We start from the raw sequence: 13,153 nt of genomic DNA, 5'->3' as shown, positions 1-13,153 counted from the left end.
GCAACAGGTCTGGGGGCTCAGATTTACAAGAGATACTGGCTAACTTTTTCTGGTGTTCATTTTATTACTGTTAGCCCATGAGATTTGAGTTGTGCTGTTTCTGCTCACCCTCCTCTCCTTTTTCCAGGCCAGAGAAGATGCCTGGAAACTAATTCAACAAGGAAAGGGGCTAGCCATAAGCCAATATGATGACTTTTCTTCCTCCCTCATGGGCCTCCATCCTTGTCTCCATTAGGACCAGAGCCTTTTTGCCTTAGCTAGAACAGCCTAAGACATAAGATGAACACATGATTCTACCTCCTTTGTGCAAACTGTTATCAGCCATAGCACTTCTCATTAAGAGCATAAGCTTTAACAATACAGATTCATTTAAATGCTAATAAACAGGGTGACTCAAGCAAGGAGAAGGCCTCTGGCTACTCAGCAGACCTCTAATGCTTACATGCATTGAGGATCTTTGGTAAAAACATCTCATATGAGGTGATAGATATATTGGATTAAGGTGACCAACCAAGCTCCACTTTATTGGCAAAAGGGTTATGTTCCTGTTATAAAACACCGGGAACCTCAGTCAGCTAGCTTCAGAAGAGGTGGCTCCCCTTGCCTTCCCTTCTTTCATAGGAGAGATGTCTGTTAAAGGGAAAAAAACTAAAAAATACAGTTTCTTCCATGAGATGGTTCTCACTAATACAGGGGGTTAAGAAAAATTCTTATCAAAAACAAACAGACAAACAGGCTCCTCTCCATGGGGGGGGGGGAGAAAACCCCCCTTCCTCCATGAGTGTTTTAAAACAATATAATCAGGCTTTTCTGCTAAGGGGTTGCTTCAAAATCCCATTCAGACATCCTACAGAGCCCTGAGGGGTCTGCCACAAAGATCACAATTACCTCTTACCTTGTCTAGATAGTTACATTTTAAATAAGAATGCCTGCTGATGGGCTTGCCATTCAACTGCTCCTTGCCTTGGATAGGCATATTGTAACAAGGTCTATCATGCATATGATGAGTTGGGCTCAAGGTTCATGCTGCCAATCTCTTTCTTTTAGTGGTCTCAGGGTGCTACAAGATTCCTTTGCATACTGTTGGGCATGCTTTGATTGTGATTTCCTGCATGGCAGGGGGTTGGACTTGATGGTCCTTGTGGTCTCATCCAACTCCATGATTCTATGATTTTAGTGTTATAAAGTTAGCTGCTGTGTCTGACTGGATTTTCATGCCAAGGTCTGGCCCAAACAACACCATTGTCCACTACCTTCTTAGGCTGGGAAAATGGACTTCCTAGTGCCTATGCCTTGTTTTTCTGCTAGCACATGTGCTCAGATGTAATATACCATACAGCACCATATAGAGACTTACACCAGCCACCTATATGCCCACAGCTTGTAATATATATATACACACACACACACCCCAAAAAAACCAAAACCATGAAAACCAAACTGTGATTTTACTATTTTATACAGGACACTCCATTTTACTATGCCATTATATTTTATGTGACTTGAGCTTCCATGGATTTGGTATCCATGCAAAGTCCTGAATCCAACTCCAGTACATATTGAGGGCCCACTATACTATTTAAAATTTAGGTTTGTGTTCCTTTGACAGATCCTTTTTGTGGAGAAAATTCTCTCCTCGAAATTCAGTACCAGAGGGCTATCCTTGCCAAGCCCTCTGTTCCTGTTTCATTACTCCTTAATCAGCAGTTCATTCAGCCGGGAGACCCCTCAGCCTTCATACAGGTTGATGATAGTCTGCTACATGGAGTTGGGGTGATTTTTGAAGCCTCTAGACAAGTTCATCCTCAGATGAAATCAGACTTAATTCTGACCACAGGCCCTGTTAACACAGAGTGCATCCACGCTTCTGCATGGACTCACCAATGTCTGCGAGGTAAAGGTTAATCCAGTGTCTCCCTTGCCTAACCATGGAATTCGTCTTATTTTACACAGGTTCACAGATGTTCCAGTAAAGAACTGCACATTGTTTTGAAATTTTAATTGGAGGTCAGACATTAACATTCCTCTTTCAGAGCGTTAAGTCTTAATTGCTACACATGAAATCACCTTCATTGCTATAACCAGTTGACAAGGTGATCAGTGATAGGCTGGAAGCTGCCATAGGTCCAGATTAGATCAGGTTCTATTCTGATTGATCACATCATCCACCATAATCCACCTTTTAGACAACTTCTCATCAACTGCTTCAGGTTTTCAGTGGCTGCCCTGCTATAGTCCATCCAAGATGACATTAAAAAGGGACTTAGACCCAACATGATTATAAGGCAGGTGTCTGCCGTCACGTTGGTTCTGCTCCATAAGAGAGCAGCTAGAATGGCGGCCATCCTCACATTAAGAGGCTGTTGAGGGGAGTTTCCAACAGGGCCAGCCCACCAGACATCGTTTTCCATCTTGGGATGTGAACACGGTCTTAAAGGCGCTGATGGTTGGGCCAATCAAGTCCCTTCGGGATGAATGAAAGATCATTCCAATGATCCCTCAAACACCTCTCCCTCAAGGTCATCTTCCTCACGGCCATTACCTCCACCAGATGGGTGTCAGAGCTGGGACCCTGTCGGTGCATAAAGACCTGTGTATTTTTAGGCCAGTCTCAGTGTGCCTTTGTCCAGACCCTACCTTCATGCCTAAGGTCAACACAGCCTTTCTCCTGCCTTCATTCTGCCTTGATCCTAAGAAGGACTTGGAAAAGACCTGGCACACATTGGATGTGCGCAGAGCCCTCAAAATCTACATCAAGAGGACTTCAACCTTAAGGTCATCTGAAATGTTCATTTCCTTTCTCCCAGGCTCTTTGGGGTACAAGGTATCTGCCTCGATTCTGACTAGGTGGATCAGGTCTTGTATTGAAGAGAGCTACCAAACTCTTGATCTCACTCCACCCGAGGGGGTGATGGTGCACTCAACCAGGAGTGCATCGACCTCTGCGGCCCTGGCCACTAGCGCCTCCCTGTCAGACATTTGCAGGGCGGCCACATGGAAGTCGCCTTCCACCTTCATAAGACATTACAAACTGACGTGTCTCAGTCCGCTGAAGCATCATTTGGAAGGAGGGTCCTCCAACAGATTCTGTCGGGGGCCACAGTCTCCTAGTAGCACTTCCCTCCCAGTTTGAGAGGGCTTTTGTAAATCCCAGAATACAGGAGGTTAGGACCCTGTCTGCTGGGAAAATGAACGTTGGTACTTACCCGTGATACATTCATTTTCAGCAGACGAGGGTCCTAGCATCCTGCCCACCCGAGTGCTGCCTGCGGCCTCCGACCCTACCTGCCTGTTGGTGGACTTGCCTTGTTCTTCTTGTTGCTGGATTGGTTTTTTCTGAGTCCTTGTTTGTTCTTGGACTAGTTTTTTCTAAGGTGTTCTAGTTAACCCTTTGCTGAGTTTACTAAAGTTCAGTTCCTTGATTTACCTTACTAGTCACTTGGCTTGTTATTAACTGAGGTTCAGGGGGCTAGCTCCTCCCTATATAGGGGCCGGTCTTTTGTTTATTGCCCCTGCCTAAAGGAGCGAATAGGAGGAGCTAAACCCAGAATACAGGATGCTAGGACCCTCGTCTGCTGGAAATGAGTGTATCACGGGTATGTACCAACGTTCGTATCTGCGCTAGGATACCCTCTGCTTGTGAAATAGGATCTTCATAGTAAATAACTGGCATGTAATCTTCAGATATGGAAATGTGGGGTAAAATCATATACTAAATTAATGCATTGACGTAAACAAGTTTTTGTTTACCAGCCAGTATGCTAAATAGTATTGTATGATCTGAAAATAACACCCAGTGTGTGTGTTTTTTTCCCCAAAATGCCTTTCTTCTTTCTTTTCAGGCACTATTGTGTAAATATGCCAGAAATTCTACCTAAGCTGCTTTTGTCTGTTAAATGGAACTCAAGGGATGAAGTAGCCCAGGTAACACATTCATTGCAGAACAAAATTTTAAATAAGCAATGACTTTTTAAATTTTCTGCAACAGCTTTCTTTATGATAACTTCCATACTGAATGTAGAATGGAAGAAAATGAGCTTATCTTCCTCTCCAGAACATTTGTACCAGTTCCTGCTACAGAGAGGAGGAGGAGAGAGGTAGCTGGGCGGCCATTTTGAGTGATAACTGTTTTGATTGATTGATTGAAATTTTATTTTTATACCGCCGTTCCCACGATCACGGCGGTTTACAAACAGTACAAATCCAATACAATACAGATTAAAAGAAAACAGATTTAACAATAACAATTACCCTAAACAAAACCAAGCATAACTATACCTCATTAAAATCCATCATAGAAACAGTTAAAAATTACTAATCAGTCTTTAAAATACAATACAATACAATACACAGGCAATACAAGACAATACAAGACAGTCAGGGCATGTGAAGGAAGGCTTGACAAAATAGATGAGTCTTCAGGTTCTTCTTGAACGACTCCAGGGAGGGGGCTAAGCGGAGCTCCTCAGGGAGAGCGTTCCAAGATTGCGGGGCCGCAACAGAAAATGCCCTTTGCGCCGTTAAAACAAATCTTGTCTTGGGAACGCTCAGAAGATTTTTCCCACCTGATCTGAGTGTGCGGGGCGGATTGTATGGGGAGACGCGGTCCTCCAAGTACTCTGGGCCCAAGCCATTTAGGGCTTTATAGGTAACCACCAACGCCTTGTATTGGGCCCGGAAGCGGATTGGCAGCCAGTGCAGATCTTTCAATATCGGTGTTATATGGCTGGCCCTGGAACTACCAGTGACCAGCCTAGCGGCCATATTTTGAACCAACTGCAGCTTCCGAGTTTGGTACAAGGGTTGCCCCATGTAGAGCGCATTACAGAAATCAAGTCGAGAGGTTACCAGTGCATGCACCACTGTTTCAAGGTCCCCCCGGTCGAGGTAGGGACGCAGCTGGCGTATCAGCCGAAGCTGATAACAGGTACTTCTAACTGTCGCATCCACCTGAGGAGTCAGGTGAAGCGACGAGTCAAGAAGCACCCCCAAACTGCGAACTGAGTCCTTCACGGGGAGCGTGACCCCGTTCAGGACAGGTGGACAAACCTCCTTCCCAGGACCGGGAGAACCTATCACAAGCACTTCCGTTTTCTCTGGATTCAGGCTGAGTCTGTTTTCCCTCATCCATAAACTCTAGGGAGAGTGTGCTTCTTGCAGAGGGGGTGGAGCTTCAGTGAGTCATATCTGTGAGTCACTAGGGGTGGAGCTAGCAGACTAGCTCTATATCACTCCTCCCAGAGTGATGTAGAGCAGTTCCTGCTACAGAGAGGAGGAGAGAGGTAGCTGGGCGGCCATTTTGAGTGGTGACTGTTTAGTCCTGGTTTTGGTGACTCAGCAAATGCAAATGAGAAACCACTCAGGGTCAGAGGCTTTCCCAGCAAATAATGATCACCAATTAGCAGACCTAATCTTTTGCATATCCTCCTACCCTGAGGATGCTATCAACAACAGAACAATACACAGATTAACATGGGAATCACTCCTCCTCAACCAGGGTCACACAGTGTGTGTGTGTGTGTGTATACCCACTCTCTTCCAGGTTAGTATTCTCTGAAGATGCCAGCCACAGAGGCTGGCAAAACTTATAGAACATGGCCACATAGCCCAAAAAACCCACAAAAAACTAATACCCGTATATACTCAACTATAAATCAATCTCATGTATAAGTCAAGGGCAGGTTTGGGTGTCAAAATTATGGATTTTGATAAGACCCTTGGATAGGTCAAGGATCAAATTTTATTTAAATTTTAAATAAGACTTAAGATACAGTACTTACATTGACCCGTGGATAAGTTGACTCAGGTTTTGGGGGTCAATCTTTTGATCTAAATTTCTAGACTTATACATGAGTATATACAGTACTTACTTCTCTCTTACTCCATTTTGCAAGCCTTGGCTTCCTAAGTAAAAACCTCTCCATTTAAATCCAATTACTTCTCTTTTGCAAGATCTGGCTTTCCATGGAAAAACCTCTCCATTTAAATCCAATTGCTTCTTTTTTGCTCCCTTTTGCAAGACCTGGCTTCCCATGGAAAAATCTCTCAATTTAAATCCAATTGCTTCCTTTCTCAATCGGATGTTAAAACCTCTCCTGCAGCACCTGGGAGAAGTCCAGAGAAGGAGGGACAGAAGTGGTATTTCCCCCTTTCCATTCTTCCTTATAGCTCCCTAGGTTTTACCCTTGACTTATCCATGGGTCATATCAAAATCCAGGATTTTGACCCTGAAACCTTCCCTTAACTTATACATGAGGTCGACTTACACACGAGTATATACAGTAGGTTGAATTTGGTCTAGTACAGCAAGGCCATTCATGTATTTTCAAGACTGTAGCTGTGATGTATTCCCATTGTTCTGTATTGCCCAGATGTACTGCTTGATAAAAGACTGGCCTCCCATCAAGCCTGAACAAGCAATGGAGCTTTTGGACTGCAATTACCCAGATCCAGTGGTGCGAGCATTTGCAATTCGGTGTCTGGAAAAATATTTGACAGATGACAAACTCTCTCAGTATTTGATTCAGTTGGTACAGGTATTATATTCTGTTTTAAACAACAAAGTCTTTATTGTGTATGCCTATGTTTAAACATTTTATATTTGAACTAGATATGCTGAGGAAGAAAGGATGATTTAGTAAGGGTGTTTTGTGTGGGAAGAATATGGTCCCAATGTCCCTGAAAGGTTACAGGTAACCAGGTATACTGCATTGTTTGGCGACTTGATTTAAACTATTATCCTCCCCCTCCTCACAAATTTAATACTACAAACTAAGTGAACAAAGCTATGTCCCATCATACTTCCACACCTGAAAAAAGATAGGAAAGTTGGCCAAAAATGGCTTTGAAAATCTAAAAATAATCTTGAAAAAAATTGCTAGCCAATCTGTGCATTCATGCATAGATTGTTTAAAAAAATAAAATATTTTAATTTCATATACTTAGAATATACTGGTATATAACCAAAATACACAGTTGTGCTATGCATTTGCCAGGACTGATTAAAAAGGGAAATACAGTACCACAAAAATGTGCTGCAACCTTTTGAATTTAGTAGAACCTTTTATCAGGCCAGGTGGTAAATAAATACAGGACATTTTATTAATAAATCTAATTTTTCAGAATGGTATTTGACCATCAAAGGACTGTTTACTTCACAAAGCTTCTATTTCCAAAACTTAGGTCAGGTTTTACAACCCATCACTGTGAAACCATGCCTACAACTATGATCAATGGCAGATATTCTCATAACCCTTTGACCTTTTTTGTGTGTGTATTTGTGGGGGCCTCACAAATTGAGGATTTGCTCCATTATTTGTTTTTGTTCTTTATATTCTGAACCAATAAATGTTTAGGATCTATTCTGTCTTACCTACAATTGTCTGTGTGTATGTGCTTTCCAGTTGCCTGTCAACTTATGGTGACTCCATTAATTCATTGGATTTTCTTAGGCAAGAGGTGGTTTTGGCAGTTGTTTCCTTCCTACAGCACCTAGTATTCATTGGCAGTCTCCCATTTAAGTACTAAGTACCAGGACGCATGCTGCTTAGCTTCCAAGAGCAGACAGGATCAGATACCTTTAGAGTATTCAGGCCTACACTTAACTACTGTTCAAGGAAATATTTTCTATCTCCTGCCTGATACTGGCTCTTCAGTAACTTACAAGGTTTCTCTTTTTTTATCCTGGGAGCAATGAAAATTCAGGCAAGATTTATTGTTAATATTGCAACTGATTGTTCTAATCGTACAATTTTGTTCATATTCAAAGTTTTGTAATCTTAACTGAATTTTTAAAGTACAGTATCCTAAATCTGTATACTATTTATTTCATGTCGTAGTTGTTAGTGAGCCCATTTGTTTTGTATGTGAATGAATAGCCTATGGTCTAAGCATTAATAAACTACTTCCACTTTAAAAAGTGGAGGAGGGTATGGAGAAACAAACATGAGAGTCTAAAAATTAGGCCAAATGAACTGTAGAATGAAATTCGGTTCCAAAATGGGGACTGGGACTAAAATCAGTCACAGATCATTGAGTAGGCATCAGATTACCTAGACATTCCAGAGCCAGTCAGTATACACAGACAGTCAAAGCAGGACAGGCCTATATAAGCAAAGCTAGAAATTAATTTTAGGTGGTACACTGAATAAAAACAGTGCATTTTAAGGATGAGAGAATTGGAAGGGAGATAACTGTTTCCTGGGGAAAGAAGAAATGATTATTTCCTCTTTTTAAAAAAAGACATCTGTCCCCCCCCAAAAAAAAAACTTCTCCTAAAGCATATTTGCAGGGGGTTTCAAATTGCCATTGATCTGAGAACAAATGTAATTATCAACAGAGGGGTTACCTTCATGTGAACAGTGATTATGTGTGCACATACTTGGAAATAAGAAATGTCTTTGAAATCTTCATGGAACAGGGATCCTGGAAATAAACTGTAGTCCTCATAAGAGATAAATCACTAGAAATGCATGACCTATTTGACTTCATCTGACTTTTCTATGAAGCACATAATGGAAAATAAACAGAAGAAAAGATAAGCACACACTGTGAAACCAGTGCAGGAAACCAAGCCCACATTTGAGGCAGAGGATGGGGAATTACCAGACAGCTTCACTGATTGTAAAACAAAACAAGAACCTTTAAGGGCTAGATACTGCTAACGATAAATGGGAAATGGGGAAATCGAACCCAGTCCACCCTGGTCACCCTATTCTCCTGGGGCCAATATGTAGTCATCCCACATGACCAAGTCAGTGGTTAATTTTGAAACCTGGGATAATGTCTAATGTCAGGAACAATGACATGATTTTGACAGTAGAGAAATAGAGCTAAATATCAATTACAATTCAGTTCTTGCTTCATCTAGGTTCTGAAATATGAGCAATACTTGGATAATCTGTTGGTGAGATTTTTACTTAAGAAGGCTCTAACCAATCAGAGAATAGGACATTTCTTCTTTTGGCATCTGAAGTAAGTTTGGATTTCCACTTTAATATGCATCATATTATTATAAAGGCCTGAAAGTTTAACCATCTTGTGTCTAAGCAGCTGTTTAGTTGTGAAGACTGTTTTAAGTTTATTTGTTAGGAGATTTTTACTGTACTGTGTAATATTGCTGATGTAATGGATATTTTATTGTATTGCTTGAGTGTTGTATTGTTTTGTATTATATTGTATGCTACTGTGAACCGCTTTGATCAGACGGAAAAGCAGTATACAAATAAAATTTTTATTTATTATTTAAGTGGCTGAAAATAACTTGATTCACATCACTAGAATTTTTTTGTTTTCTTTTCAGTTACGTCTTGTATTTTAAACCATGTTTACGTTACCAACACAGGAATGTACAGTATATGCAAAATATTTCTGTTTATATTCTATTTCTTTAGAAGAAATAAAAGTTATTATACAGTAATTGTATCGAACCATTAGAAACATATCTCTTTTGATATTCATGCAAATATCAAATCCTTTCATATGTTAAGACAAGTTCCCCAGTTATCACCAAACTGTCTGTATTGACCTTCCCAGATCCCATGTATATTTCTTTCCCATCCTTCTAGAGGAGATTTTTTAATAGGTTGTCTGGGTGGGTGAGTGAGTGAACAATTTTTTTTCCTTGACAAATTTATTTATTTAAAAATTGCCTATAAATAATCTCTGCTATTAGATCTGAAATGCACAATAAAAATGTGAGCCAGAGATTTGGTCTGCTTTTGGAGTCCTTCTGCCGAGCATGTGGGATGTACCTAAAACATCTGAGCAGGCAAGTGGAAGCTATGGAGAAACTGATTAACCTCACAGACATCCTTAAACAGGAGAAAAAGGATGAAACACAAAAGGTAAATCTGAGAAACAGAGAGTCTAAAATGTGAACATAGTAGAAATAAGAGAGCAACTTCTTTTATAATCAGTTCTATTCTTCAATACTTCTAGTTTAAATACTCTGTTTAAATGATGTTTAAAAGAACATTTTTATGTAAATTAAAGACTGAAGCTAGTCACAAAACACGGCTGCCATTGGCATATGACTGAACCTTTAAATGCTTGGATGTTTTTTATCCATTAGGTACAGATGAAATTCCTTGTGGAACAAATGAGACGGCCAGATTTCATGGATGCATTGCAAGGTTTTATATCTCCTCTCAATCCTGCTCATCAGCTTGGAACTCTTAGGTATTGTCTTCTTTTGCAGAACTTATGACAGTGGTAAACAGTGATTGATATAAAGAGCTTTCACAGTAGTCTTCTTGTTCAAAAAGTACATAAACCAGTAATCTTCAGTCCCAGGGCACCCAAGCAAACTAGTTGTCTCTGTTGTTATTCTTGTAGCATATGTTCTTTGTAGTTGCATCATATTTGGAGAATGTCATTTGGCAGTGGTGACATACTGGTCTCTCTAAAGGGTCTACAAAAACATAAATATTTCTGTTAATTTGAAAATACACTTGTCAAACCAGCAATCTTCCTGTTTCATAGGCTTGAGGAGTGCAGGATTATGTCATCTGCTAAGAGACCACTATGGCTGAATTGGGAAAACCCAGATATTATGTCTGAGCTGCTGTTTCAGAACAATGAGATCATCTTTAAAAATGGGGATGGTAAGTAAGAATATTTTTATGTAATGCAGATGTTTTTCCAGTGACTAGACCATCTTATACATCCCTCTTCAAATTATACCTGCCAGTGTAAAGTTTTATTGAACTAAACTTATAAATACATATAATACTCTTCTTTATCCACAGCTTGCTTTTATTTAGAATGTGGACAACTAAGTAATTAGTTACTGTTAAGGCACCAGTACCTTCTGAAAGTACTGATTATTATTATGGTTGCAGATTTTTAAAAGGAGGCTTTTGCTTTTCATAGAATCATAGGTGCGTTACAGACCGCCGGATTGCGGCAGTCTGGCTCCGCCTCCACTTGCAGCATCCGGGAGCCGCAGCAGCCAAACCGCGCGGCTCCCGGATGCTCAGAGGAAGGAGCGCGCGGAAGAGATGCCGCGAGGCGCTAGTCGCGCACTCACGGTATCATTTCCGGGGCACGACATGCGGACGCACAGCGTCCACTACATCAATATGGCGGCGGCCATGTGGAACGGCCGCCGCCATTTGTCACGGACTCTGACCGTGATAGGGTTAGGGGCGTCTGGAAGAGACGCCCCTTTTTCAAACTGGGACATCCTCAGGACGTCCCTAATGGCGGTCTGTAACCCGCCATAGAGTTGGAAGAGACCACAGGGGCCAATCCAGTCTAACCCCATTCTGCCATGTAGGAAATTACAATCAAAGCATCCTCAACAGACGACCATACAGCCTCTGTATAAAGACCTCCTAGGAAGGAGACTCCACTACAATCTCCAAGGAAGGAGTGTGTTCCACAGGTGAACAGATCTTACTGTCAAGAAGTTGCTCCTAATGTTGAGCTGGAATCTCTTTTCCTGTAGTTTGCACCCACTGTTCTGTGTTCAAGTCTCTGGAATAGCAAAAAAAAAACAGGTGTGCTCCATCCTCAATGTGACACCCTTCAAATACTTAAACAGGGCTCTCATATCACCCCTTAACCATCTCTTCTCCAGGCCAAACATACCCAGCTTCCTAAATCTTTCTTCATTTTCTGAAAAGTACTGAAAATAGTTACTTTTTAGTAACGTTCCTTTAAAAATCTGAGTGGTACTTCCCACTGACCTGTAATACAAAACAGTCTTCTCATCTCAACCCAACACCCGCTCATAACAGAGCACAAGACATGGCAAGAGCCAGCACTTGGACCATGTTATATTCCTCCTCCACCTGTCAGTAATTCTACACCTTGGTAACTGTAAACATAACTGTAAAAGATGCAATTATAACTACAAGAGGAGTGGTCCTAGTTGTACTGTTCCTTTTGGAAGAAACTTTTGATCACAAATAACTGGTTATTTGGAATAACTTAACTATTTGTGAATTAATTATTTTTTTTCTGTATTTCTGATTACAATAGAAGAGTGTGCATGTGAATTCCTATTGTTTTCTAAATATGCAACTTCTTTCCCACCACAACTACTGCCACCCTTCTAAAAGATATAGGTATTTTCAGCATGCCTCTTTTTTAGAGAGGATATTTAATAGCCCTAAATTTACTGATGTTTGTTGTCAGGCAGAAAAGCTTAATGCAAGAAAATTTGTTTTCCTAGAGTGGAGGAGGGTTGCTCCTCTCACTTACTGCAGGGGCAGACTGATGTAAAACAGTATTGTGCATTCTATCCTCTGTCAGAGGTTCCCTTTCTAGTCTTTATCCTGCCTAGTTGCAAGCAACAGAGCTTTTCTGATTTTTCTTGATATGGGCTGGCATATTTTATTTCCTTCTCTCCTCCTTTTTGGATGATTTGTTAAGGTGGGAGAAGGTTTGGTGAGGCAAAAAAAGATTAAGAGAGAATTGCTTTGCTTCTTGGTCACTGCAAAGCTGCATCAGGCTCTCATGGTACAAAGTTTTTGCTGATGTGGAAGTAGGTCTGAATCCAGCCTGTTGGATTATTTTGTTTGAGAGACATGAGATACTATGTCTTGTTAGTGATAGAAAGCTCTAATGCCTCATGTTGTGCCACTGAATTTGGTAAGTGTTGGCAAAGGATCTGGGTGCAACAAAGCTTAAAGAGTGATGAAAGACAAGCTAGAGGAAGATGGGCATTCACTGCCTCTTTTCCAGTCCCCAAAAGGGAATGGTTTCCTTTAGCACCAAGCTTTCTTCATATGGTCCTAAAATTATATTTTAATTATATAAGAAGCAGAGTCATCAAAATATAGTAGTGAGGATCAGTAATATTTTGGCCAAACTTAAAGTTACATTGCTGGAGTGAAAAAAAAGCTATTGTTCTAGTTATGCCAGATGGGAGAGGCCTCAGCCCAGACAAGAAGGGTAGAGCCATCCAGCTGATGGCAGTAAAGCATTCTCTTCCAGCATCCAAAATGCCTGTGGAATCCACTTTACTCCCATTCAGTAACCATCATGACTCAAGGGTAGAGGCAGAGCTGTGCCTAGGTAGCCAACTGACATTTAAGCCCCTCTATTGCTCCTTGTGATTTCTGTTGTCACATGGATGAATGGCAAGTATTGGATTTGTCCTTTTACAAGTTGGTGTGGCAATATTGACATCATTAGGTCCAAGTCC

At 41.0% G+C, this 13,153-nt stretch overlaps 1 protein-coding gene across 2 annotated transcripts in view; it reads left to right on the top strand.

Moving 5' to 3' along the window:
- PIK3CA (phosphatidylinositol-4,5-bisphosphate 3-kinase catalytic subunit alpha) overlaps positions 1 to 13,153 on the top strand; it is a 66,361-nt gene that overhangs the window by 37,089 nt on the left and 16,119 nt on the right. For both annotated transcript variants that reach the window (XR_016279958.1, XM_089508800.1), the window contains exons 12-17: positions 3,843 to 3,924; positions 6,372 to 6,536; positions 8,870 to 8,973; positions 9,674 to 9,845; positions 10,073 to 10,179; positions 10,483 to 10,604. Coding sequence is in view for 1 of the 2 variants with exons in the window: in XM_089508800.1 (XP_089364926.1) it covers positions 3,843 to 3,924; positions 6,372 to 6,536; positions 8,870 to 8,973; positions 9,674 to 9,845; positions 10,073 to 10,179; positions 10,483 to 10,604 (752 nt within the window). In the remaining variant the exon portion in view is untranslated. The remainder of the gene's footprint in view (positions 1 to 3,842; positions 3,925 to 6,371; positions 6,537 to 8,869; positions 8,974 to 9,673; positions 9,846 to 10,072; positions 10,180 to 10,482; positions 10,605 to 13,153) is intronic.

Source organism: Sceloporus occidentalis, unplaced genomic scaffold (genome assembly GCF_023333645.1).
Source record: "Sceloporus occidentalis isolate IW3139 unplaced genomic scaffold, rSceOcc1.0.p SCAF_2, whole genome shotgun sequence".
NCBI classification, from domain to species: Eukaryota; Metazoa; Chordata; class Lepidosauria; order Squamata; family Phrynosomatidae; genus Sceloporus; species Sceloporus occidentalis.
The sequence above is the reverse complement of the archived record's forward strand: the minus strand, read 5'-3'. Positions and strand labels throughout refer to the sequence as shown.